This window comes from Harpia harpyja, chromosome 3 (genome assembly GCF_026419915.1).
Source record: "Harpia harpyja isolate bHarHar1 chromosome 3, bHarHar1 primary haplotype, whole genome shotgun sequence".
Classification (NCBI taxonomy): domain Eukaryota; kingdom Metazoa; phylum Chordata; class Aves; order Accipitriformes; family Accipitridae; genus Harpia; species Harpia harpyja.
This window is the reverse complement of record NC_068942.1, coordinates 2,573,066-2,599,934: the sequence shown is the minus strand read 5'-3', so window position 1 is coordinate 2,599,934 and position 26,869 is coordinate 2,573,066. Positions and strand designations below refer to the sequence as shown.

The window sequence follows — 26,869 nt, the reverse complement described above, 5'->3', positions numbered from 1 at the left end:
TGCCTCAGCTTTTACCAAATGAGGAGAGTTTTGCTGTAACTAAATTATATATGACCCCAATTTGATTCTAATAAAAATTGAAGCCCATAAAATGCAAGGCATAACTGAATATTCATTGCTAACTTTTTCTTTAGAAGTTTAAGGACCCTTTTGAAAGCAAAAACAGGTACAGACTATCACTACTTCATTACTTTGTAAAGTCTTTAGCAAGTATCGCAAATATTGTGAAAAGGTACTACGAATGTTAAGGGTAAAAAAGGTTAATGTTGATGCTAATGCAAGATCTAATTAGAAGTTTTTCATTTCACTCATTAAAGTAGTTGAACTACTTATTCTTTGATTTTCTGTGAATAGACAGCTGTGTGGACTCATGAGAGGCTTGCTGAAGTGAACAAAAATATTCAGACAACTAAGGAACCAATCCTACATAAACCTATGTGCATGCTGTAACTTTTTACATAGCAGTAAAACACTGAACTCGGCAGGACTACTTAGACATAAAGATAAGTATGAACACGTTTGGGGAATTGTGGCTATAAATTCTGATCCACAATATGATTGACTGAAAAGAGGATTTCCACTGGAATTTGATATAGACCTAAAACAGGACAGCAAAAACAACTTTTCTTTTTAAATTAAATCAAATTTAAATGCAAATCTACAATGTGAAAGGATTTTTGCCTATTGTGACCTTTCTAACCCTCATAAACAGAAAGATGATTTTGCATTTCAGATATGTGGAGGGTGTGTATTTGCAAGAGGAATTTTGAAGACATCTTACCAAATAAATATATATGGCCAACCTTGCAAAAGCACTTGGAAAATATTTATACAACATATCAAATGAATTTACATTGCTCCTTATGTCTTCTCTTCCTGGCAGTATTCTCATAAATGACCTTCAGAAGCATGAAACTTCAAGGCTGAGAGACAAAAAACCCCCATGATTATAATCAAGTATATTTGAATATTGGTTGAAGTTCAATGGAAATCCTACATTCATGTATAATATTCTTAGTTTACTGTATTGATTATTCAGGTAAGTAAAACAGCCATGCACATATATAATTTCATATGATTTATGAAACAACCTAAACAACATGTACTATCTTCACCAAAACTAAACAGAAGATCAGAGTATTACTGTTGAGCTTGGTATCTAGTAGCCAATGCGTCAAGAAGGTGTCTTGTATGATGTTGGAGTCAAACTTTTGAGTACTAATGTATTTACATAAATATCTTTTGATTAATTGTGAAGTAAAAAGGTCCAGTTTACAAAATTTATTTCTATGCATTTGCAATTTTGAAAATGCATTTATGAGCATTATCACCTGCTTATGCAAGTAATAAATTATACGTTCTCTGGAAAATTGCAGACTAATTTCACACCTTTTAGTTTAACTAAGCTTTCTTGGCAGAATGCTGGGATTTGAATTATCACCCAGTAAAATGCATGGTCTGAAAGGTTGCTGCTGTTAGTATCATTATTAATCACTTTTGTTACAGTAATTTCTAAGAGCCAACCAAGAATGTGCTCTATTATGCTAAATAGTGTACAAATACAGCAATAGTGGGATAAGATAGTAACTTGGAGAGAAAAGTTAAAAAGTAAGGAGATGTGGTAAGTTGACACTGGCTGGACGCCAGGTGCCCACCAAAACCATTCTATCACTCCCCCTCCCTCCCCCCCAAGCTGGACAGGGGAGAGAAAATATAACAAAAGGCTCGTGGGTTGAGATAAGGACAGGAGAGATCACTCACCAAAACAGACTCAGCTTGGGGTAAATTAACTCAATTTATTACCAATCAACCAGAGTAGGGTAATGAGAAATAAAACCAAACCTCAGAACACCTTCCCTCCATCCATCCCTTCTTCCCAGGCACAACTTCACTCCTGGATTCTCTACCTACCCCCCCAGTGGCGCAGGGGGACGGGGAATAGGGTTTATGGTCCGTTCATCACACATTGTCTCTGCTGCTTCATCCTCTTCAGGGGCAGGACTTATCACACTCTTCCCCTGCTCCAGCGTGAGGTCCCTCCCACGGGAAACAGTCCTTCACAAACTTCTCCAATGTGGGTCCTTCCCACAGGCTGCAGTTCTTTACGAACGCTCCAGCATGTGTCCCTTCCATGGGCTGCAGTCCTTCAGGCACAGACTGCTCCAGCGTGGGTCCCCCACGGGGTCACAAGTCCTGCCAGAAATCCTGCTCTGTGGGCTCCTCTCTCCACAGATCCGCAGGTCCTACCAGGAGCCTGCTCCAGCACGGACTTCCCACGGGGTCACAGCCTCCTTCGGGAGCCCACCTGCTCCGGCGTGGGGTCCCTCCCACGGGCTGCAGGTGGATATCTGCTCCACCGGGGACCTCCCTGGGCTGCAGGGGGACAGCCTGCCTCACCATGGTCTTCACCACGGGCTGCAGGGGAATCTCTGCTCGGGTGCCTGGAGCATCTCCTCCCCTCCTTCTGCACTGAGCTGGGGGTCTGCAGGACTGTTTTTCTTACATGTTCTTACTCCTCTTTCCGGATGCCATTTCTGTGCCCCCTGCAACTTTTTTTCCTTCTTAAAATCTGTTCTCCCAGAGGCAGTACCACTATTGCTCGTGGGCTCGGCCTTGGCCGGCGGCGGGTCCGTCTTAGAGCCAGCTGGTATTGGTTCTGTCAGACATAGGGGAAGCTTCCAGCAGCTTCTCACAAAAGCCACCCCTGTAACCCCCCCCCCCGCTACCAAAATTTTGCCACACAAACCCAATACAGGAAAGAAGAACGTAGCAATCACAGTGACAAAGGTGAGAGTAAAGCTGAACTGAGGAGACGCTTCTTGTGCCCAGGACGTACAGTGGCCATACACCAGGCTCCCATTTTGAAAGGGATCCCCCATTTAGATCCTAGCACCTAATGACCATGCACTAAATCAGACTGGACTTTTGTTATGGTTCCCTGGGGGTGTCAAACTCCTTGGAGGGGCTGCGAATGGGAGCATCACCCCCTGCACACCCTCAGCATGCTGAAAGATGCTGCTGGAACAGAAGAGAAAATGATGGCCATGCCGAGGTCTAGTCATAGCTGCAGAAAGGTCTCAGAGGCTGATGCTTCCAGTCTGGCTTCCTTCTGTGATTGTTCAGGCAGGAGAGTCCCTCTGAAGTTTTACCTCATTTGCCTGGGGAACAGGGAACACTGCAGCTCTGTTTGTCCAGTGTCTGCTGTTTGAGTGCTCCCAGGATACAATTATTATGGAAGAGTTTATTGATTATCTTAAAATAAGAGCTTGCAGATAAATGTCTTTTCATCTTTGTCTCCTTTTCTAACAAGATGACACATTAGATACCATACAAGTTATTAAATGTCTAGCCCGTATCAGATACAGGACATCACAAAAAGATCACACAGTTATCACAGGCCAGCAGACGTGAGGATTTAAAATCCTTGTCTGGATTATAGCCCTGGTGTAAATACGGGGGGAAGATATTGCTTTCAGTGGAACTTCTCTGAATGTACCAGCTAAGAATTTGGTGTTAAGGGCTGAAAGTAGCACTGATAGGATGTTTTTTCCCCATGGTAAATGAAAAGAAATAACAGCAACAAATCCACAGCATAACTGTAAGAGTAATTGTATTACAGCCTGAAAATTATCAGTATCTTATATTGTGAATACTTTCCTCCCTTTCAAAAATCTCATGATATTGCAGATGCAGAACTTAGTTGAGGTCTTGCTTTTTGTTTTTATTACATGGATTTAATTCTCATGGAAAGACGCAATTTGATAGCATTAGAAAATTAAGTCATGTTTTTAATTCACTGAACAGACACAAGCATACTGTAGTCAACATCTGTGTTAGTATCTGCATTATAACTTGCTGGGTACCTCATCCTAGGCCAATAGGTGAAAGAGTAGTTTCGTTCCAATATTAATGCATGTAAATTTTCCATGACCAAATATTTCAATCTTTGGCCTATCTGCCACATATAATCTAATCAAAATAGGTATTTTTACACCACTCACTACTGTAGTTTCCGAGTGCCTTACAAATATTTTACATTATTAGCATTTTTAAACTGAGAAAATTAGGTTATATTTTTATAAAGAAATATATAGATATAAAGATAATATCTTTCTTCCAACAAAATCTGCTGCTTTAGGAAGTTTTTTTAACCTCTTTATTTAACCTTTTTTTTTTCTTTATTTTTCTTTTTTCTTTTTCTTCTTCTTAGTCTTTTGTTTTTATAGAGGAGATTTCATAACATCATTGCAAGGACTGGTAAGGGAATTCAGTTTTGATGCGTACTGTCTGTTAGGTACCCACTACTTTTAAGGAAACCAAAACCGAAAGTTCATTTTTCAATAGGATTACATTTAACATTGCATTTTGTTCAGCCAGGTATCTCACGCTTAATGAGTACTTAAGTTCTACTGACTCCAGTGGACTTTGCTTGAAGTTAATCATATATGTTTACATGTATCTTCAAATGAAGATTAAATTAATCATGGTAGATTACAGCATTAGATCTCAAAGAAATGTAGAAGATTTCTGCCCATGCAATAGCTATTACCTGATGACAACCGCAGGATTCCTTCATTTATTGCTATTAATTGAAGTTAAGTTGATTGATCCTGTCACAGAAGAGAAATGGTTAAGGAATCTTCGATTTATCTTCCTGAAATCTTATCATAGAATCATAGAATCATAGAATCATTGCGGTTGGAAAAGACCTTCAAGATCATCAAGTCCAACCATTAACCATGCCCCCTAAACCATGCCCTGGAGTACCCTGTCCACTCGCTTTTTGAATACCTCCAGGGATGGTGACTCAACCACTTCCCTGGGCAGCCCATTCCAATGTTTGACAACCCTCTCAGTAAAAAAATTTTTCCTAATATCCAACCTAAATCTCCCTTGCCTCAACTTGAGGCCATTTCTTCTTGTCCTATCGCTTGTTACTTGGGAGGAGAGACCAACACCCACCTCACTACAACCCCCTTTCAGGTAGTTATAGAGAGCGATAAGGTCTCCCCTCAGCCTCCTCTTTTCTAGACTGAACAACCCCAGATCCCTCAGCCGCTCCTCATAAGACTTGTGCTCCAGGCCCCTCACCAACTTGGTTGCCCAAGGTTTGGACCTTGATTTAGAATCCAGTGTGAAATTCCTCAGTGTGTTGGGTAAATGTTTTCAGCACCAGCTTAGTATTTTTCCACTATACTTATCACATAGCAAAAGTATTGTCAAATTTCGCACTGTGTGGAGCTTACTAAAGGGGAAACACAAATGGACATGCAGGGGTAACGTATGGCACGCACATAGAGAGAGTGTAAATATTAGTAAACAGGTTCTGCAGCAACTCCAGTATAGGTCATTAAAGAAATGAGAACTTTGCAGGGAAGTCATGCTAAATTGTAGCATTGTGTCTCTAATTTTTAGCCCTTGAAACCAGTGAAATGTGAGTCAGGTTTAATTATTAACACATTTGGGTGGCAAAGGGGAAAATACTGAGGGATAAGTAATTAAACAAAACAAGTGACTGCTTGTGTGGGTGGTGAGAAACGGCAATGTTTCTGTTATGAAAGTAGAAACAGTCATCATAGATACAGAGAGAGCTGGTTCCAGGGCCAGTTAAAATGTCCATGGAAAGTCAGCCAATATGTGACAATATTGCTAAAAGTGAAAGGAAATGGATAAATGTGGGGGAAAAAAACCCAACATGGTGGAGTTCACAGTCTACAGCTATCCAGTATTACTTTCAAGGGCAAATATAGCAGAATTATGGCATCTCTGATTCCCAAGAATTCCTAAACTCATGATTTTACTTAGATCTGTGTACTCTAGGAACAGAATAGACACCATGAACTGAAGTTCTTGGGTCCTGAGCTAACAGTAGAGCAATAAGTGTTGCAGTTGAAATAACTGCAAACATTTTAATGCTCTTCAAAAATTCTTTCAGATCAATAACCTCTGCTGGCTTCAGAAAAGGTTTAAAAAATTTCTGCCAGGAAGTATGATAAGATGATGCTGAGGTTGTTTCTTTGTTTGTTTGTTTGTTTAATTTGTGGAATCTGTTGGAAAATATGACGACATTTTTTCTGATTCTTCTGCTTGCAAATGAGTCAATAAAGCCATCAAAGCTGCTCAGACACTTGGCCACAAAACAACAGGGGTTTAAAGATAAGACTATAGATTTTTTTGTAAGTAATTTACAAAAAGAAAATAAATAGGTATCATTTAAAAAAAAAAAAAAAAAGAGGAAAAAACCCCAAAGAAGATACGGTGCCAGGTAAAACATTGAAGACTTCTTACCTGATCTTTCTTAGGATAGCAACACAAGGCAGGAAATCTCATACTACTGGGAAATCTCTAAATATGCCAGAAGCAACTGACAAGTGTAAAGCTATTCTTGGAGTACAGTAAAGCTACAAACAAGTTAAAAAAATATTTTAACAGTATGTCTGACAAGAGAATCAAAAAATTAAAGACATGAGTTCAGTCGTAATGTCAACCTTGGGCAGAAATGGTGTTAGGCTGATAACTTGAATTTTACTGCCTGCTCAGGTGATGTTTGGATTACTTGCTGGGTATATTTGCACAGTTTTCATCACATCATTCAAAAAAAATCTGATCTAAACCAAAAATATCCTTATAAATAACATTGGAATACGAACTTTGTAGTGGTATCTATAATTCTTTTTTTTTTAATCACATTAACTGGAAAGGAGGATAACATAGTAATGAAGTAGCGTTTATACTGATGATCTAACAGCAGTCATGTAAATGTAGTTATACATACTTTCCCCTTCTGGGTCTCAAACACTTCCATTAAGAACAAAAATGAAACCTTATTTGAACAGTGGAGCTAAAATCCTTCTTTGTTATTATTAGAAAGAACTCTGTTGTCCTTTTATTCTTGTAGTGCCATATGCACATTTAGAATTTATTAACATTTTGAAGTTTCTTCTTCTGGCTAGAAAACACTGATCACAGCTTAAAATGTCATCACAGGAGGGCTCTTTGAGTAAAACAGCAACCCTTTTTCTCTGGAGGCATCTAAATTTGTTGTGCAGCTCTCCCACTTGAGGATAATATGGAACAAGCAGGAATAGAAATGTACTTTTTTACACTGGCATCAAATCTCCAACATGTTCTTTTGTGTTATTCAGTATTTTTCTTCCTGAAATATATTTTTTTATTTGTTTTACCTTAGACTTTTAAACCCTGATTTGAAGTCTTCAGAATTACAGAGACTACTGCATAAGACTCTTGTCCATCCATAAATTACCTTCATTAGCATTTAACCTGTAATAAGAATGATCTTATCCAGATAGTGGGTAGTTAACCTTAAACAAGTCCTTTTTAAATACTTCGACAACTGATCTTTTACATGTGTCTTTCACAACTGATCTTCAGTTCAAGAATCAGAAAGAAGTGTTATTTATATCACACAATAGGTTCCTGTTAAGTATCTGTTACTGAAACGGTTAGAGCAGGTCTACTCTGCATTGTCTGGGAAAGTTTTACTTAATCCTGAACAATCTTCTTCTTGATAAACTACTGTTTAGAAGTACAAAGGATGTCATAGCTATTTCCAAATCAAGACTGGATTTCATGGAACTGTTCTTTAATAAACATTTGTCTGTGGAGATACCACAAGCCTTGCGATGTATCTTTAAAAAATATAGCTATGTGGATAATAGTCTCGGTATCTTCCAGTTGTGAAACTAAATTAACCCAAGTCTTCTTTTGTGCTTTCTAATGCCTAAGAATTCATACAAAATGAGAAAATTAGCCATAATGCCAACTCTTAGAGCATTCTGTTAATTACATCTCTGTGTCCCAGACATGCTATACTTTACGTATCCAGTATAGCGTCCATTCATTTCTTACTTGCTTTCTAACATGTAGAGAGTGAAGGAAGCAAACTGATCATACAAAAGGCTTTGAATTTGCTGGACAACACATTGTCTCTTTCTGTTGCCTTCATGTGATTTCTTTATTGCTATGCTAAATCCACAAGGTTTGGAATAGGTTGGGTATCAAAACGCATATGGGAAGGAGCTGCAGACTTGCCACGCCGAACAGATATTCTCACCCAATCTGTCAGAGCAGTGATTTATACATGCTGGCTACAGATCATTTTGAGGAAGGATTCTGAACAGTGCAATTCATGCCAGAGTCAAGAATTTAGGGGACTAACATGTTTCTTAAGACAAAGATTCAGGACGTTCCTGTACTTAGGCAGATGTTCCCTTATCATTCTTTCATCAATAAAAATGTTGCACTGTACGCTTTTTAAGGCTTAATTTCTGCAAGTTTATATGTAAAGGTCTTTCAGTTTCCACAACAAAGTAAAGTATTAAGACGGAAATCCCTGCTGAATAAAAACAATTGTACAGACCAGCCTCTGGCTTCTTTCCGGTGAGAGTTAGGGGATCACATCTGCAATCTGCACTTGAGACCTTCTATGAGACCTGCCATTTATTAGTTTGAACATTCTGCAAGAATATTCCATGGGACAACTAAAAAAAGATGCACTTCACTGCTTCCTAAAACACCTTCAGCAGGCAAAAGCATCAGCACACGTAGAAGAACAGCTCTGGGGTAAATAGGGAATATGAGTTACATATCCCAGCCACACAGCAGCCTCTTATGATGCTTCGCCTGCTTTCTGCAGCATTTTGTTCCAAAATGAGTGCCACGGGTATGTCATCATGGGAATAAGTTCTCACTTAAACTGGGAGCAGACAAGGTTGCCACAGAATTAATTCAGCCAAAGACACCGCAAATGTTGAAGTTGGGCAGAGAACCAGGCAAATGTGGTCTCAGGTAGGGTGAGACAAGTGAGTATTCAGTAATGGGAAAGGACAGAGATTTCTAAGGATTCCCCTCTTCCTAGGTCTGCCTTCTGCTACGTAGCCCAGTTAACGCAATGAGCATTTGCATAAGCCCTGAGATGAGTCCATGGTGATACTGCTAAGCCAAGACTTTCTGATACCTTTGGATCAATTCTGCCTGGTGGGGGAGAGTTGGTTTCCTAATTTTATTGCTAGATCTATGTGACAAGTCTATGGGTGTTCTAGAGTTCCATCTTTTCATTTTAATGCCAAACTGCTTTGCAGTTACTTCCATTGCTTTTCTGTGAAAGTGTGGTCCTGCAGCTAAGAGATTGCAAACATAAGCTAATTGTTCTTTTATCTTTCGTGCCATTTCATTAGTGTTCTGGGACAGAATCCAACTGTCATGGAAGTTTTCTTAATCCTCCAACTCTAATTCTTTGCTGACCACTACTGACCTGATAATGATAGTCTGACATTTTTCTTCTTTTTTTTTTTTTCCCCTTCCCTTGGAGTTTTATACTTATCTTTCTGGCTCTTGTTCCCAAGTGCTTATGTGAGACACAGATCCTGTCTACATTTTAGAATCATCTTTTTCTTCTGTCAGTGAAATTACCCTTTTTATGCCTTAAAGATGTGACCATATTCTCCAATGACCTCTTGTAGCTTATTTATTTGAACGTTATCTTATTTACTTAACCTTTCACTCGGTCCTTTCTGTTTTGAGACTTTTTCTCTAACTCTCTTTGCAGTTTTAATATTCCTATCTTCCTTACCCTCCTTGCTTTGGAAATTGTCTTGTTTGTTCTCTGTATTACTACTGCTATGGGATGTCTGTAAACAAAGGAACAAAGGCAAAAGAATTTCTAACAATGAGGAGAGATGACCAGCAAAAAGCAGCAAGATTTGGGTAATCCTCTGAAATTTTTTGTAGATGAAAGGACAGGAGAGCTTTTCTATGGGACTCTGTTTCTTTTGAAACATCATCAAGGAATGGAGACATTTCTGCTGAATATTACTGAAGTCCTAGCAGTGTTTTTACTAAACATCTGAAGTTCTAAAGGAGGATGGGGAAAAAGAAATTACTGGATCTATTTAATGATGTACATAATGATAATCGGGTTTGGCAGTAAGTGTTTACACATAAAATTGTCCAGTATTTTCCATTACAGGACCTTGATATTTAAGCACTTTTATGAGTGGGCTACTGTTAAGGCCTTCAAATTAAAGTTTTGCCTAAGTCTATTTATTATTTTACAGTTAAAGCAACTCAGCCTTTCTGATCATCTAGATCAATGGAATTAAAACCAAAAAAGTCAATGGATTTTTGGGGGGTTTTAATAGCCATTACACTAATGACTTCTAATAATTCTTTCTTGCAATGTCAATGTGACATTTGACATGGAAAGAAAAAGGGAAGAGATGCCACAGGGCATCGTTTCAGGCTGTCGTTTGTCCCCATTGCAAATTCATCAAGCTTTGTTTGAATGAGCAGTGATTTCAAATTAGGGGATGGCAGCAAACTCTAGGCGAGAGAGCCAGCGTGCAGCCGTCCGTCCCGCAACTGAGCCGCGGTGCTGAGGGAGCAGGCTCTGCTCCTGCTGAACAGACGGATGAACCCTGGGGGCTGCGTGGGCCCTCGCTCTGCCCCCGCGTCTCCTGGCTCGGGCAACTGGCACCTGTGCGAGATGGAGAGCAAAAGAGACCGTCCGTTCTTTGCACGGGCTGTGGGGAGGAGAGGAAGGAAAGGGAGGAGGGCAGAGCGCAGAAGCCTCTAGCCCATATAATTGTGGCTGGTGGGGTGTTGCCTTCTGCGATTTTGTTGCCTTGATTGGTACAGCTCTGTTCTGAGAGGCTGAGGGTCTCTAATGGCTCACGTGTAGATCAACATCTCTCTGTAACAGTGTTTCATGGTTTCTTTTTGTTTTCAGTGTTTCATTTAAACAAGATAGAGTATTTATACCTACGTATTAACAGAAGACTTATCTGGAAGCTAAAAGAGCATTATCCTCCTTCTGTCATCAACTCGTGGAGGACACTGCTCATCACACGTTATTAACTGTGGCTACCTGACTGCGTAACACCCACTATCCACAGTATAAGCACAGTTGTGAAAATACCTACACACACACGCTTTTACATGCAGTGGAACAAGAGTCCATTAAAGCTGCAAATACAGCACCCGAGACTGAGAAAGTTCCAGAATTGAAGCTGCCTCTGTGAACTTTATTTAGCCACCTGTGTTTTTGAATTATGCTACAGTCTTTAATTGCAAGATCAAAGTGAGCATCTCCTTATTAGTGCACAACATAGGTTTCTCTCACTGGTAATGAATAATGTGGTTGCCTTCAGCGGCCCAGACACATTTGCGGCAGAAATTTCTCATCTCTAACATGGGACTAATAACTATTACCCTGCCCAGCCAGAGTCTTAGGAAGGTAATCCGTGCTTAAAATGTACTCAGAAGCTGCAGTAAGTCAGGTAGCCTAAGAAAATCCGACAAACAACTGAATGTGGATGATACTCAGTACATAAAGCATGAGGCTGGACTGGGAGATGAAGGTAAAAAGAAATATTGAACAGCAGCATCCAGTGAACCTCTGCCGTGATACATGAAAAAGAATTGGATGTTGATGTAAATTAATATGGGTAAATTCTCTTAATTTTCCAGTATTTTACTTAAATTTCCTTTGGGTGCTTGGAAGCATCTTTTTTTTCTTTGCATGAGATACATTATTGTGCTTGGACAGGAAATTATTTTTGAAACATCCAAGCAATCAGGCCAGCAGCATATTCTAATTTAATTTAAGCATGAAATATAAGCATGAACTTTAGCTTGCATAGTTATGAATTTTTTCAATGGTCACAAAGTTATCCTGTTGATCTTAAGGCAACAGCAACTAAAAAATGGTGGTATTTTCCTACTGGGTGTTTCAGAACTTGTTTCCACATACTGGGAGGAGTATGCACTTGATCTGGCACTCTGAAATGGAATTGGAGAGTGGGAGAAACCTGTTCAATTTTCATTATACCTTACAGAATTTGGAATAATTTAGTCCGGTCTTTTCAAAAACCCATTGCTTTTCCAAGCAAAGTTATCAGTCTGTCATGCTGTTGTCTCCTGTCATAAAACTGTCATCACAGTCTCTCTGATGTGGCAACACTGGGGGCACTGGCAAAGCTTCTTGGCTCAGTGGTGCTCAGATTTTGCATGGCAAGCTATGTTGCTGCAACGAAAGTCACGTGGCTCTTCTGCCACAATGTGGGAGCTACCATGCCTTTCATTACTAATGTCATCAAATACCATCTTGACTTCTGGATCTATTCCCACCCCATCTAAAGTATCAGCTGTTTATTCCCTCACTGTTGACCTTTCTTACCTCCTTATAATTTGTTGAGCTATCATCCTTTCAACAACCTGCTATTTTATTTTTTCTCTGAAAAGTCCTGGGAAAGGGTCTGTATAACACTGAGTGTTTATCAAAATAATGGGTATGCTTTTCCATCTGAGCTGTGCATAGGATCATAATGCCAGGAAGATCTGTAAGAATCAAAGAATTGGAGGAAAAGCTGGGTTGGAATGAACCTCTGAAAATAATCTCACCCAACACTCCTCTCAAAGCAAAGCAAATTTGTGTTATCTTATGTTTCAAGGCAGCTTTTGGATCCTATAGTCATACTGTTGGGTTTCTTGACTGTGTTTGCTAGATCTCCTAATGTTGTTATATCAGAAATTATTCTGTAATTTATTGTATTAATGGTATATGACAAATTCATATGCATCTTGTAGCTTGCAAGTCATTTTATTTCCCTCATCATGTAATTCTCAAGAATATTTTTAAAGACTTGTTTAATTTAAAGGTTAAATAATCTCCTTAGATTCCAATTTGCTGAGTTAGGACTGCTATAAGAAGAATATGTAGTCTAGCTCTAGCTTGAAATAATATCTACACTGAATAATGGTTGTTTTCAGGTGGTACATCCAAACAGAACTGTAGCTATATTTTAGTTTGGTTTTCCACACTATCCACAAGTTTTAATGATGGATTTACAAGAACTCTAGAACACTATACTCCAGAGGGGTTTTTTTTTCTTAAATCTTTTCCAACAAGTCCCCAGCCTTTGGGTCTTTCATTAATCACCAATTTTTTGTAGAAAATAATCTTCTGAAGTTGTAAATGTTTCTTGCCAGAACTATTTTAACTAGCTGCTTTCACCTCGTAATCAGTACTTTGTACAATTTTTTGTTTTTTTCATCACAGGCAATAAGTAATGTTTCCATGAACCATTTTCCATTAAAGTCCTCTTGAGAATGTGAAAATGACAGACTTTTTTTATGCCTAAAGAAATAATGTGATGTTTTTATTAAGGACTACTCTGTGATTAAAGTTTCACATTCCAAATAGCTGCAACTTCTTCTTTTACCTTTATATGTAGATCCAATTTTACTCTATTGTAGTTGTTAGTTCTGCTGCAGTTATGGTCTCCATGAAAGTTTGTGACTCTGACTCATGCAATAAGGGGAAAAACATTTTTAAAATAATATGTTTCTTAATTAAAAGATTGACTAGACTACTGATACAAACCGGAAAAAAAAAATGTTCATTAATTTCTGTGGGAATGGTGTGTCATCTCTGTAGGACAAACTAGGGCTATTTAGAACATCTGAGCTATATATTCCCATATAATAATCTGTTTGAATTCCTCTCAGTGTCATCCAATTCCTGCATTTGCAAAGCTTTCCTTGTTTCAAAATGTGTAAAATGAGGTGGGGTTGTATTTTTGCATTTTTTTTTTTAATTAGTGCCGTATAGTGCACAATACTTAAACTATCCTCCTAACCTGCCATACTCTCTGAATTTTATCTCGTAATGGCTTTGTTCATCAGTGTCTTATCTGCAGATACTGCTTTCTTTCCCTTTGACTACCAATACCATATCTTTCTTTGTAAAAGAGATATAAAAATGGTTTTGGCAAACCCCATCTTCAGTGAGTGCAAAAAAAAAAATGCACAAAGGCGTAGTCTATTAGTATCTCAGCACTAGCATTTCTTCCTACAAAAGAAATGGCACTTTCAGGGTTATACAGGCTACCCATGTAAAACCTTTATTTGGCAACTCTATGTACTGAAGCTGTCCAACTCGCTGATAAGCGGGCACAATGCCACTGAAGCAGATGGGCATAGCTGTAGAGAGCCAAAAGACAATGTATGTGCATCAAGTGTGGATGTTGGTGGCAGGCTTCCCAGTCAGTGATGTCTTAACGATTAAATGTCCCAAGTTTTTTGCATCTGTAGTTACAGAGATGCCAGCCTTACTCCTGGATGGTGTTTGAAAATCTCTTCTGTTTTATTCATAAATTATAAAGAACTTTTTGAGAATGCTTGATGTAGAAGGTACTTGAGACAAGAAGGTTAACAGTAAAGAAAATAGTAATGATAACATTTCCCAGTCCAAAACAGGCACATGCTCTCACCCAAAACTGAGACGCAAACTGGAGTTCCAGAGTAAGGAGAGCGAAAGCATTATTTAGGGTATTTGAGCTATGCAGTGGAGAGAAGCAACAGGTACTTTCAGAGAAAGAAAATCAGATACATAGAAATGCAACTACCATAATTTTGCCAAAAAAGAAGGATTTGGACGTGACATCATTAATGAAACAGACTCAAAGGCATGAATAAGGAACATAATACTATTCTTTGATTGTATCACATTTAGGGAAATAGAATTTGGTGAGTCTGTGTATATTAAGAGGGCTGTACCACAAAATTACCTGATTACATCACCAGTTTATTCTCAGAACTGGAAGAATCTATTGCATGCAATATTTTTAGCTAATGTTTTTAGATACAAGTTGAAAGTGAAGGAAAAGACAGTTGTCCTAAGGTACTCTAAGAGAAGGGTTTTCTTTGTTTCCTGAATAATAGAGAGCCAAACATGCACACAGACCCAGATATAAACCTTCCTGAGGAAGGCCATAATTCATCCAATAAACAAAGTGTGATGTGATCTGGTGATTTAAGTCAGTTATTGATTGATTGATTGATAAATGAGGAAGATATTTTTAGTATAGTACTTCCTTTGAATATCAGTCTCGTTTCAGTATGAAATTAATGTTTTTTAGACACACACAGTCTCAAATTTCCCTGGAGAAATTAGAAAATGAAGTCCATTTTGCATTTTATGTTCTTTTAGAAAGAGTGATGTTTGAGTATCAACTTTTATTTTATTGTTATAGCTTCCGATTTCTTTTTTATCTCATTGAATACATTCAAGATGGAAAAAGACTGAAAAAAAGCCATGTTGTATTAAAACATACTGATCTTGCCAAATCAGGCAGTCTTGCCAAATGACACAGTCTTGCCAATCAGATGTACCAGAAGGGAATAAGGGAAGGGGAAGTGTGTTCTTTGTCTTCCTCTCTCCCTTCCCTGTGGCTCATTAGCATCACACAGTGAGTCAGTCACACTCATGTGGGCACGGTGACAATCTCCCAGGTATGCACCCCCTACACAAGGAAGTTGCATCTAACCCTGTGCTCACCATACAGTTTCATGAAGCTAGTTTTTGTGCCTCTAGAATTTGGTTCTATCCACTCCAGCTGTCTTAGCCTCCTAAAAAAATTCAGTCTGGCTCCATAGTACTGTTGGCTATAAACAGCTGTGCTAGTTGGGGTCCCTTTAAAGGCAGACACTCTGCAGATCCAATTTACGTATTTTCGTTATCTCCAAAGAATGGGAAGTGACCTTTGCAGTTGACTGGTACTTTCAAAACAGCCATCAACCTCCCAAAACAGAGCTGCCAGCCAGTGACTTTCAAAGTCTGTGTGCTTTGTTCCCCAACCTTGAAACACAAACTCTCTTAGTATCTTAGCCTCTTCCCAATTTTTTTCCAAAACTTTGGAGTGGTCTTAGGAATTTTTGAAAATTTGTACTTTAGAAAACAGTTCAGAGAGAGGTAAGAAAGCACCTGATGGTCCTCACTTATTTCTCCTATGACAAGAATATCTTTAGCTTCAATTAAATCTCCTTTGGAATACGAATACCAAGGAACAAACTCAAAGCGCTGTGAACTCAATGTCCAGGCTCCTCATGGCTTTGACTGCTAAGGCGTTAAGTCAAAGAAAATGGAAGGGAGAAAATGATACCTGGGAAGCTGAATACAAACCTCTCAATTTATCAAAAAGATCTTATTGTAAATGGCTTAGTTTTAGCAAGAATTTTGATGTATTCACTGAGGGAGATGGATTCCTTTTATAAATAGTTGCAGTTGGCACTCAAATACTGAGGCATCAATAAAAGAATCTAGATAAATGTCAGTAGAGTCTTGTTCCTAGCAACAGTATCTATTGATTTCATTTTTTGCATTCTGTTAAAAATGAACACTGAAAGAATCCTGAGTGTCCTGATTTGTATTTTTAATAGGGAATTTAAATGGGCACAGCTTAAAATAAAATAAAATCAAAATGAACTGTCCAGTGACTGAATTATAATCAAGCTTTTTCTTTTGGGGTGTTTTTGAAAAGGCCAGAGACACCAAGGAAACAGTCAATATCTCCACCCATATGGTGATATCTGAAGCAAATTATGGCTTCCCACCTTTCCAGTGAGAAACCCTTCTCGTTAGATTACAACCAGAATATATTTCTTATGTTTATTTTGCCTGGACAAAAGCACCTCGCCTTCCTGGCTGCACATTGTCCAGTTCAAGCAGGAGGGAGAGACAATGTTCCCACCCAGGTCTGGTCATGCAGCAGAATGGGTAGGTTTTTCCTAGGGCTGCCTGAGGTTGAAAAGGACCCAGAGAAGTGCTCCTTAGCTGGTAAAGCTGGTTTACCCTGGATGAAATGCAAGCATATGGCAGGGTAAGCATGGCACAGAGTCCACGTGGAGAAGCGCTGCTACCCTGCAGAAGGGTTAGGCAGTCAGTGAGGCTTGTTGGACCACTTTTAAGAACTGGTACCATCAATGGAGCCTCTCAGTAGGGTGGTGGTCCCCAGGCTGGGCAACGGTGGTGGGGAACAACACCACTTCTTGCTAAGGGGCTATTCACATATTCTGCAGAAAAGCAATTACACAATCTATTCTTGGGCATTTTTCCAAATATTTCTTAACAATTGAGGCAGACTTGTACATACAAAACTGTTTTTCCGCATATCGCTTTTGCACTAAATGTGTGGGATTTTTTTGCAGAGGGTTCATTCCATAGTAAGAGTCATTTTCAGGTGAAGCCTTGGATAAAGCAATAGCAGTTTCTAGTAGCCAGTGATCTTGTTCATGTTTCTTTTTCATTGGTAATTCATTGGTAAAATGTTCTGTGGTGCTACAAGTTACAATGAAATTTTACGGCAAAAATTCCTGCAGTTTTCCCCTAAGATTTAATAATAAAAAATATCTATAGAAGACATCTTGAATTCTTGTGACTGCAATTTCTACACTAATCACTATGTACAAACTCTGAGGAAATCCAGGGCTTGAAATGCTTGGTGTCTTAAGAATGGTCTAGAAGGCAGGGTTTGGAAAAATTCTTTCAGAATATTTCTAGCCCTGGCATTGAAGAACCAAATGACCTCCAAAATCACATCATTTTGATTTCTATCTTTCTTTCTTTTTATGCCAACTATAATATGAATTTAACAGCTGATAAGAACTGCTCAAAAATAATGCCATTTCAAAGCCATGATTTCAAGTTTTTAAATCTTGACTAAAATATCTTTAGCATTGACTTCTAGTGCTAGTATCTCTTGAGGTAGAACCTGGTAGATTCATGTTGGAATTGAAACAGAGGGGTAGAAGAGGATCAAAACAGCACTATTATAAGGTTTGCTGTTGCCTGACCAGCTCAAGTTATGTCTTGAAGAATAGAGATATTCCTAGAATTCTGATATGAAGAAAGTATTATAAGCTCTATTTAAGTGAAAATTATCTGTGTATCATTTTCCTGTTACTTACATTTAATTAGTCATTTCTATTTTGAAAGACTTTATAATCTCTTCCACGAACAAAAGAAAGAATGCTGAAAAAACTAGGAAAGTAAAATAAGATGAAAAATACTAATCCATCTCTGAATATGTGCATGTATATGTATGTGTCTGCAGCTGGGTGGATATGTACTGTATTGCAGTAAACTGAGTATTCAGATATTTGAAGTTGCTTCCTGCTGGTAAACGTTTCACAACAAAGATGTGATCAAAAGAAATACAGGAACTGAATGATGAGTGAAGCCAAACCAATTAAATCTCTACTGCTAAGTCAAAAAGGTAAAATAACTATGTCCTGTTAAAATTTCTGCCTTACCTTACTTTCTTTCTTACATAAAATGCACTTATTGTTAAAAAGGTCATGAGCTTTAACATATGGATGCAGAAGAAACCTAAAACAAAACAATCCCAAAAAACCCAAGAGGAAATGAATTTGAAATGACAAAAACCAAAATTTCTCTGCTCCCCATTTGTAAGAAGAATGGCAGAAATATTGTCTTTTTAAAGAAAACTCTTTTTAAAGTAACTCCTTAGTTACAGATTACTTTTATTTGGCAATCTAGAATATTTGTAACACCCTAGTGTAACATAGTAGATTGACTGAACAATGCTAAAATGTAAGTTATGTATTTCTGTGTGCTTACTTTTACATTCTGGCCATTCGCCCTTATAGCATCATATGAATAGAAATCATTATTTATTAAGAATAGAGTGACTACACTGAGAAAATGTTGTGTGACTTTCTTAGGAAGGCTGTATGAATGGGCCCATATGTCTCCTGAGTTGTTTATGGGTTCTTGGAATGAAGGTTTGTCATTTAGTGTTTAAGGTAAAATTTTAAGATGGTACAGTTGGACACTGAAACAGAAGCTGAAAACCAAAGTGTTGCAGTACCCAAAAGCAGCTGCCATGTTAGCACTTCTCCCAATCTTTTCCACTAAAACCTGAAAAGCTGTGAATCCGAGAAACAGAAAATGAACAAATGAATGATTCAGGCTTAAGCATTAATGGACCATCAGTGTGTGCAGGATACAGGAGACAATAGTTCTCAGAAGATGTCTCTTCAGCAGTATTTTGGGGATGTTTTACACTGGCAAAGTTTATTTTGTTTTGTTCTTTTTGTTTTTGTGGAAAAAAGGGAATGCATATCTGCATACCGCAGTGTTACTATCTCATTTTTTATGTCACCAGTGCAAGATTTTTAATAGGCTCTGTGACATAGGGAATTTTGCCTTGGAGGAATTTAGCTTTCCAAACAGCAAGGGTGGAGTGATCAGTGTCAGATACTGAGAAATGAACCAAGTCCTGGAAGTGCCTTTTCCTCTCAATCGACCGTAATGGGAATGTAGACACTGCTCAGAGGAGGACATCTGCATTGCAGACATCTAAATGTGGGCAGATGGATATCACTCCAGCAGTAATGTGCTCTGTAGAAATCCAGCTTCTCTTATGCAGAAGGACTTGGAGCTATGTCTTCAGAAAAAAATTAAATCTCTGCTGTGCATTCTGGGCCCAGCATAATTCTGGCACACAAGAAAATGGAAACAAAACAGAAGCAGCCAAAAGAAAAAAGGAACCCAGTGAGTCCCACCCAAACTAAAACTCCTTGGCTATGAGTAGACTGAGGGGTGACTGCACATCACAGCAATGTGCTGGGCTCTGGGCTGTCCCTTCATCCATATGTGACCTGACCAGAATGTGCCTCAGCTTTCTTCCTGCTTTTTATGCTTATGAATCCTTCCCACACAAATCAAGGGGAAAATAGATTTGATACACTCCTATATAAAATCAGGGCTTATAACTGAGCCCAAGGAGCTTGAAAGTTTATACATAGCCACTAGGTGTATAGAAGCCTCTGGGAAGAAATTTTAAGCAGCACTTGCTCTATATCTGCAAGCAGTGATTGCTCAGGAGTAAAAAACCAATCCAACAGTAACTTTCTCTTTGGTAGTGACCAGTTCTGATGCACTTGACAGTGCTGCAGCTTTCAGTCAGTTTTGGCAGAGGATGCTAATTATTAAAGTGTAATGTAAAGGAAGTAAAATACCAGAGAGATTTTTTTACCTGAAGGGAGCAAAGGGAAGGAGAAAATATATATACATTTGTGACTGATGAAAGGCTGAAGAGCCAAGGACTCACAATGCCAAAGGGTTAAAAAATTCCCTAATAAACACAAGCAGACAACCTAGACTGTCACTGCAATTTGGGACAGAAAAGTCCAACTCAAAAATGGATTGTACAAAATCAATTTGCATTCGCTTAGAAACAGAAACTCACAAAGATGGGCAGTACTCTGATGCTATGGCCATGATTGACAAAAAATAAAATAAAACAGCAAGAAAAGGTCTAAGTCCTAACAATATGAAGAATTCAGCCAAGCAAAACTAGTGCAAGCTGCATGCTGTGACAACCAACAAGCAATGAAAAATATCCAGAGGATTATGGCATTCTGCAAGAGCTTCCCAATACATTCAAGAAAGTGAATGAACATTTGTTGAAGTTGAACTGGTTACACAAAGCCCTCTGCTGCCAGGAACATTATTATTTGTTGTCAAGGCTACTGGTTTGGCCCTGAGCCCTATCCCATTGAGGCCTGTAGGTAACTGCTGGGCAGAGAAGACTTTCATCTGGATCATTAAAAGCAGGGCACGGTTGCTCTTTGTGTTAGGTTGCTGAGAGCAGCAGTTCTGCTTGAAACAGCTGGTCCTCACGCATTCAATAACTGAATCTCTCTTCGGCATGAATTTGGCTCCTGATTCCTCCTTGGAGTTAGGCTGTGGTTTCTGATCCTGCCCTGCACTGGAGCCTTCCTGCTGAGGTGTGGTTTCTGCTGGGTAGGTTCAGAGCTGGACTCTCCACCATGCTGTGCTGCCCACACCCTCATCAGCTCTCCAGGGAAAGCCTCAGGCAATGGGAATGGGAAGGAAATAGCAAAATGTGCAAACCAGATTATATTAGAGAATGATGCCTACTAAGTGGCCGCATGAAGTCGCCCTGTAGACTCCTGTCTGTCCCTGCAAATGGACTTCTCCCAGGGGAGTCTAGGTGAGGTCTTTTACTAGTTCCAGGAAGGTGAAAACCAGAGGCAGAACTTCTGCTGTTCGGTGCTGAAAAGGTTCGAACAGGCAACACTACAGAAGTTTATGACAACTAAACCATGGACTTTGCTGTTCAGGAACAGCTGACTCCACCAAATAGTTATTTCTATTTTAGAGGGGCTTTTCAAAGGTAAGCAGAGCTGTAGGCAGCTCAAAGATTAGCTGAATGTTATTAGTAAGTTTAGATGGTATTTTGGTGCCAAGTATTCAGAATACCACTTGTTATCAGATTTGATGAGGAAAAGATAAGTTTGAAAATCATATTTCTAAGTGAAGCATCTTCATAGACAGAGGAAATGAGGGGAAAATAACTCTAGAAGAAAAGATAGTGATAATTGTGGACAGTTGTTCTTTCCAGACATGCTGGGCTCAAGGTGACCCTTGAACAACTCAAGTGCTCTTGCCCAGGTAGCATAAAAAATCACATTTTGAATTACTATGGCAAATGTAGTAATTATCATTTTCAGAAATGCATTTAGTTCCTTTTTCCTGAATGGAGCATGGACAGGTCTGGGGGCCTAATATTTTCAGGTTTGGAAGAATCTGAAACTAAAATTGTGTACATTTTTAAAAAGAAAATAAGTAGCTAATCACTAATTACAACAATTCAATAGCTTTGAATTGCACAAGGTAGTATCTTGTAGGTCTGGAGCCCTTGTATCCCTCAGTCAAATGTGATTGTAATTGACTCACATATCCAAAAAGAATTTGGGAGCAAGAGAAATGCCATGTAAAGTTCTGTGAAAAAAATGCTTATATGTAAAATGCTCATAGCTGTCAGAGTTGCTCACTATTTATACTCAAAAGGTATGTGACATATTTCTCCTTCAGGCAAAGCAACAAAAGTAATAGGTGTGAGTTCTGGTGACCAGGTTTATATCAAAGGCAGTAGTGGGCTACCTGGACCTTTGGTTCTTGTGCCCTTGTGATCATTTTTCTGTTTCCCTGTTAGTAAAATGGAGATAATGCGACTTAGCCAACTTTGAGAGAAGTGTGAAGAAGGATGTATGGATTCTTCGTTCTTTTACAAGAATTTTAATATTTCAGTTTCCCATTCCCCAAGAAAAAAGACATCCTATATTAATTTGTGGTGATTCATAGCAAATTTTCAAACCTGTAACTAAACAGTATCAATAAATCATAAAGTAGGTAATTCTTCTCATAATTCTTTGTAGACAGTTATAAATTCATGTTTACTTGAAGAAGGGTGAGTGTGTATTCTACCATATAAGAGCTGTATTTATATAAATTATTCTACAAACCCCCCCTAGCTTTTACTGATTGGCTACAACTTTGCAAAACAGTAAGGATTTAAATTTTCAGTCTTAGCCTTCCAGTTCTACTGCTTTCCAGTGTGGATTTCCATAAAAATAATAAGCTGTGTTGTCATTGCTATGCCTCCTGTCAGTATCTTCTGCTTGGTCAAGTGTGTGTTCATCAAGGTTCTTGTCTTGTTGATATGTGACTGCTGTAGCATTGTGGTGGCTTCTGTCAGATAATGCAGCTGTCTTGAACTCCCACATATGACAAAAAAATACAGCTATAGCCCTTTGAAGAACTCTTATAAAATGTGTTTCTAATTAGATACATATAATAGAGAGTACCAGAGGGATTTGTTCATTGTCACAGACCTTCAGAGCTGAATTTCCGCAACAATTTGCTGAAGCACGTAGACAACAAGAGGCATTTATGACTGCATGTGATCCAGAGATAAGAGATGTGCTAGATCTGAAGCATCTGAAATAAGAAGCAGTGGGAAGCAGGAGCATCCTTGTATTTCAAGACAATTATACTCAGTGTTTATCCACAGAATTCAGGCAGCAAACACTTAATACAACATTTCAAAAGGAAGCAGTTTAACACATACTTTTAAAAGACATTTTTAAACCTTATCTGTAGTCCAGTAACAGCAGATGTTTGTTAAAAGAGTGCAGCTAAAAGTCAGATAAATTTGTCTTTTTTTTGGTGATAGACTACACAGTGGAAAAGAAGTTTCACTTCTTCATGTAAGCTCTCCGCTGGGACAAGCAGCTCCAAAGTGCCTTGGAGCATTCTGCTGGATGTGCTGGGCACAGGGAGCTTTTTAATCAGCTGTTGCTTATGTGCAGTGTGACACATTGTGCCATGAACAGCCGACCTAACAAAACCTAGTTTCCAGTGGCTCTCTCCCACATTTTTTCCCCTTCGTGTTGACTGATAAAAGATGAGTAAGTCTTTCTCTGTATGAGGACTTAATAGAGTATCTCTTCCCATTTGTAGGACTATTTTCCTGAAACTTTTGTGAAAAAATATCTTTGAATCTTCTAGTCTTTTGTCCAGTTTGCTTAAAATTGTTTGGGAGCACAGAAGTTATTTCAAGGGAACAGATATCACATGTGGATATTACTGCTTAAGTCTCATTTCTTTGGGAAATCAGTCTAAATGCAGTATTTAGAATTTTCACTGCAAGAAAACCAATTATCTTTTTGTGTCAGAAGGAATACTTGTATTAACTCTATCAGAGTATATGTATACTTGTATGTAACATTAAAGTCTTAAAATAATTGGTGAAAACCAGCAAGTTAAGATGCTGCAAAGTTAGGAAAAAATGCCAGATTAAGGTTATTGAATCTAAATTAATGTTTCCTTCTCTTTTTCTGGTAGTTATAATGCTCCATGTCACGTGTGAAGCCAGGTGTACCATGAGCAAGCTACAGGAAAATTAAATGCTCAATATTCTTAATGTCTCAGAGTTGGATTTAAAAAAAAATATGAGTGTGTTAAGACCATGCATCTGAATTAAGTTCCTATGTTGCAGTTTTATGAGCAGCGTACGCTCAAAGAGAAGATGTGCATTAGAGAGGCCATGAAATCTCCATCCCTGGAGATATACAGACCTCAACTGGACAAATCCCTGCACAGCTTGATTTATGCTGGTTGTGCTTTGAGCAGAGATTGGACCAGGTGACCTCCAGAGGGTCCCTCCTGACCTAAATAAATCTATGATCTGTGACCAGATCTATGGACCAGAAAGAGCTGTCCTACAAAGTATATGTAATCTGTATGCTTTAAATTACTTAAAAGTACTTCTGTCTAAAGCAATTCGAACCTTTAAAACTGTGTTAGCTTTCATTAGATCAATATTTATCATAATTCTTTAAAATCTGTACGTGGTCTACCTAATAGCTAGGCTGGCTGGCAATTATTTGGTTATCTATAAAAACAAGAAATAGGAATAGGCCTAAATTTTACTTATGTTGGATGTAGTCTCACTTTAGATCTCCTGAGAAAGGACAGAATTGTAGTATTTTCACAGTATCTAGAAAGTTAAGTAGAAAATGGCATGTTGAATGATAGATAATCTGATGCAAAACAGCACTTCCAAGAGAAATGCAGGAAGAATCCTGCATAGTTTGTTACTGAATTTACAGAATGAGATTTTCATTCATGACAAACAATGGTTTGTCATATATTTTTTGTAAGGGCTAGATAGTGTCTGGTCTAAAATATTGTCTGCTTATTCGGAAGGTGATTTAATAGAGAGGTGTGCAGAAAGCAGGGTTTCCTGATTTGGAAAAGTAGTTTAACAAAATTTAATCAGTATAGTTTGGAGAAAAGACAACAAAACAAGAAGAGTAAGTCTGTAAATACTTGAGAGAAATGGGTTGGTGATATAAAAGGAGGAAATAGCCCTCAGCTATAACAGGTAGGGAATAGTGTTGTGTCTCTGCCATATTTCACACATATGCAGTGCCATAGGTCTGTGGAATGAAATTAGCAAACGTGCAGAATTGAGTTGTGAACAACTAGAGGATAGCTACGACAGCCATTAGAAAAACATTGTAGATCCTAAGGTTTATTAGATGATGGAATAATTTGTCAAGGGAAGTTCTCAAGCACAAACTTTTAGATAAGAGTAGCAACAGCAGGTCAAACTTTATTACACAAGATCCTCCAGCATTAGGGCAGGGAAATGCAGTTTCCAGTCCAAGCACATAAGGTCTTATAAATACAAAAAAAAAAGCAAAGTAGTGGCCAGGAGAGAAAACAGGTACTCCATTACTCACATCAGATACGTGAATAAGAAGCTTGGCAACTACCAGTGAACAGTTATTGCTTAAGCATGAGTACTCCTCCTATACACTGTAAAACAAAATGAAACAAAACCAAAAACAAAACCCAAAGAAATTGCCAATTTAAACACAGTCTGCCCCTGAGGGTGTTGAATAATTATGAACCATACTCTGGAATGTCACAAAATATATTGATAGAGGCAGCTGTCATGACCAAATCCATCTATAATTTGTAGAAATGCTGCAAAATAACATATATATATATATGTTTATTTTCTTGAGGTTATATATATAGGTTTAATTTCTTGAGACTAAATCCGAACTGTTGCAGAAGCCAGTGCCTACTTCAATTAGACTTTGTTATTTAGTAAGTTATACTTGAATAACCATTTGAAAAATCAGCTCTTCACTTCTCACATATAATTGATATTGCATACCTGTCTTGATATTGCAATATTCCCCATTAGAACAACAATAAGAGATCCAGATTAGTTTCAAATTCAGATGTCAGACCTATCAACTGTTTTCTCAGATACAGATTTTCTGGTGTGACTGAGTACTCACTAGGTCACTCTAGATTGTGTCTGTGAAAGGGAAGAATTTATTCTTGATTCTTTTTTATATGCAACATTTTTATTCATATGCACCATATTTATAGTCTGGTTTTGTCTTGGATTGAACTAATTGTCTAATGAACTAAGTTAACTCAGTTGATAGTGAAATTATTAATGCACTGTTTCTCTCTTCCTCCCTCCAGTATGCTGCCTGGCTGGTCCTTTGGGTTACATGGAATGTGTTTGTTATCTGCTTCTATTTGGAGGCTGGGGACCTTTCAAAGGTAATTTATCATTGGATACATTTAAGCCATCAGCACTTTGTTAACATGCCCCAGTTGAAAGGTTGTGTTCTGTTTTACTCATTGTCTTAGTGTTATTAGAATCAGGGTAGTATGATGGAAATTTGGAGTATGCTGGGTATGTTAGAAACTTTTAATCTAGACAGTAATGAGCATATACCTTCTGATGCCCACAACAATAATGGTATATATCTGTTTTAAAAGAGAATTACCTCTTTTTGCCCCCTCAGTAATTCTGCAATGCAATTTCACCTCTATGAGAGACATTAATTAGTGATTTCATGAATACAAAAGATTACCATCTCAAGGGTAAACAAATATTTTTTGTTCCATTTAGCTCACTGTTACTTAGCTGGATTCCTTTCAGGGTTCTTATACCACAGCATAATAATTGTAAAACAAAGTGTCTTTCATTAAATTAAAGTGCAAACTGAGGTGCCAGAATAGATTGCCGTTTGGCTACAGCAGTGCTTTTTAACTTTGTGCTTCTGGTAGGAATGTTATGATTGAACACTTATACACAGTCAAAATCAATAGGAAAAATATATTTTCCTAAGATTGACATATTTATAGGGTTTTAGTGACACTGTGAGTGTAACACATAAAGTGGCAGTTGGTAATGGGCTCAAATCAACATCTCAACCCCAAACTCCTACTTTCTAAGGCATTCCCAGAAGGCTGCCAATTTGTGGGATAAAAGATTAGCAGCGGTAACAAAATATTTTGTTAGAGTAATAAGTATCAACTGAGTCTGAATATTGCTGTCCATGCTGAGTTATGCTCACAGTGGTGTGAACTGACCATCAAGGAGAATCTCGTGTGTGAAAGAGATCACATTTTCTTCTTGACTCAGATATTTAATTGCCGTTCCTGGTTAAAGGGAGTTTAGCCCAACTGTAAATTACAGATGTAATTCTCTGATCCTTTGTGAGTTACTGATATGTTATGATGCAGAAAGTTACACACAATTATAGGAAGAATAAATGAGGCAAAGATACTCCTTTACCTGTATTTTCTTTCAAATCACCCCCAAAGTACAAAAAATACTAGAGACTGGGATATTTCATC

The 26,869-nt window shown here is 38.2% G+C and overlaps 1 protein-coding gene across 1 annotated transcript in view; it reads left to right on the top strand.

Moving 5' to 3' along the window:
- Nucleotides 1-26,869, top strand: part of NKAIN2 (sodium/potassium transporting ATPase interacting 2) — a 565,357-nt gene that overhangs the window by 274,977 nt on the left and 263,511 nt on the right. The window contains exon 3 of the mRNA XM_052781168.1: nucleotides 25,703-25,783. Coding sequence (XP_052637128.1) covers nucleotides 25,703-25,783 — 81 coding nt within the window. The remainder of the gene's footprint in view (nucleotides 1-25,702; nucleotides 25,784-26,869) is intronic.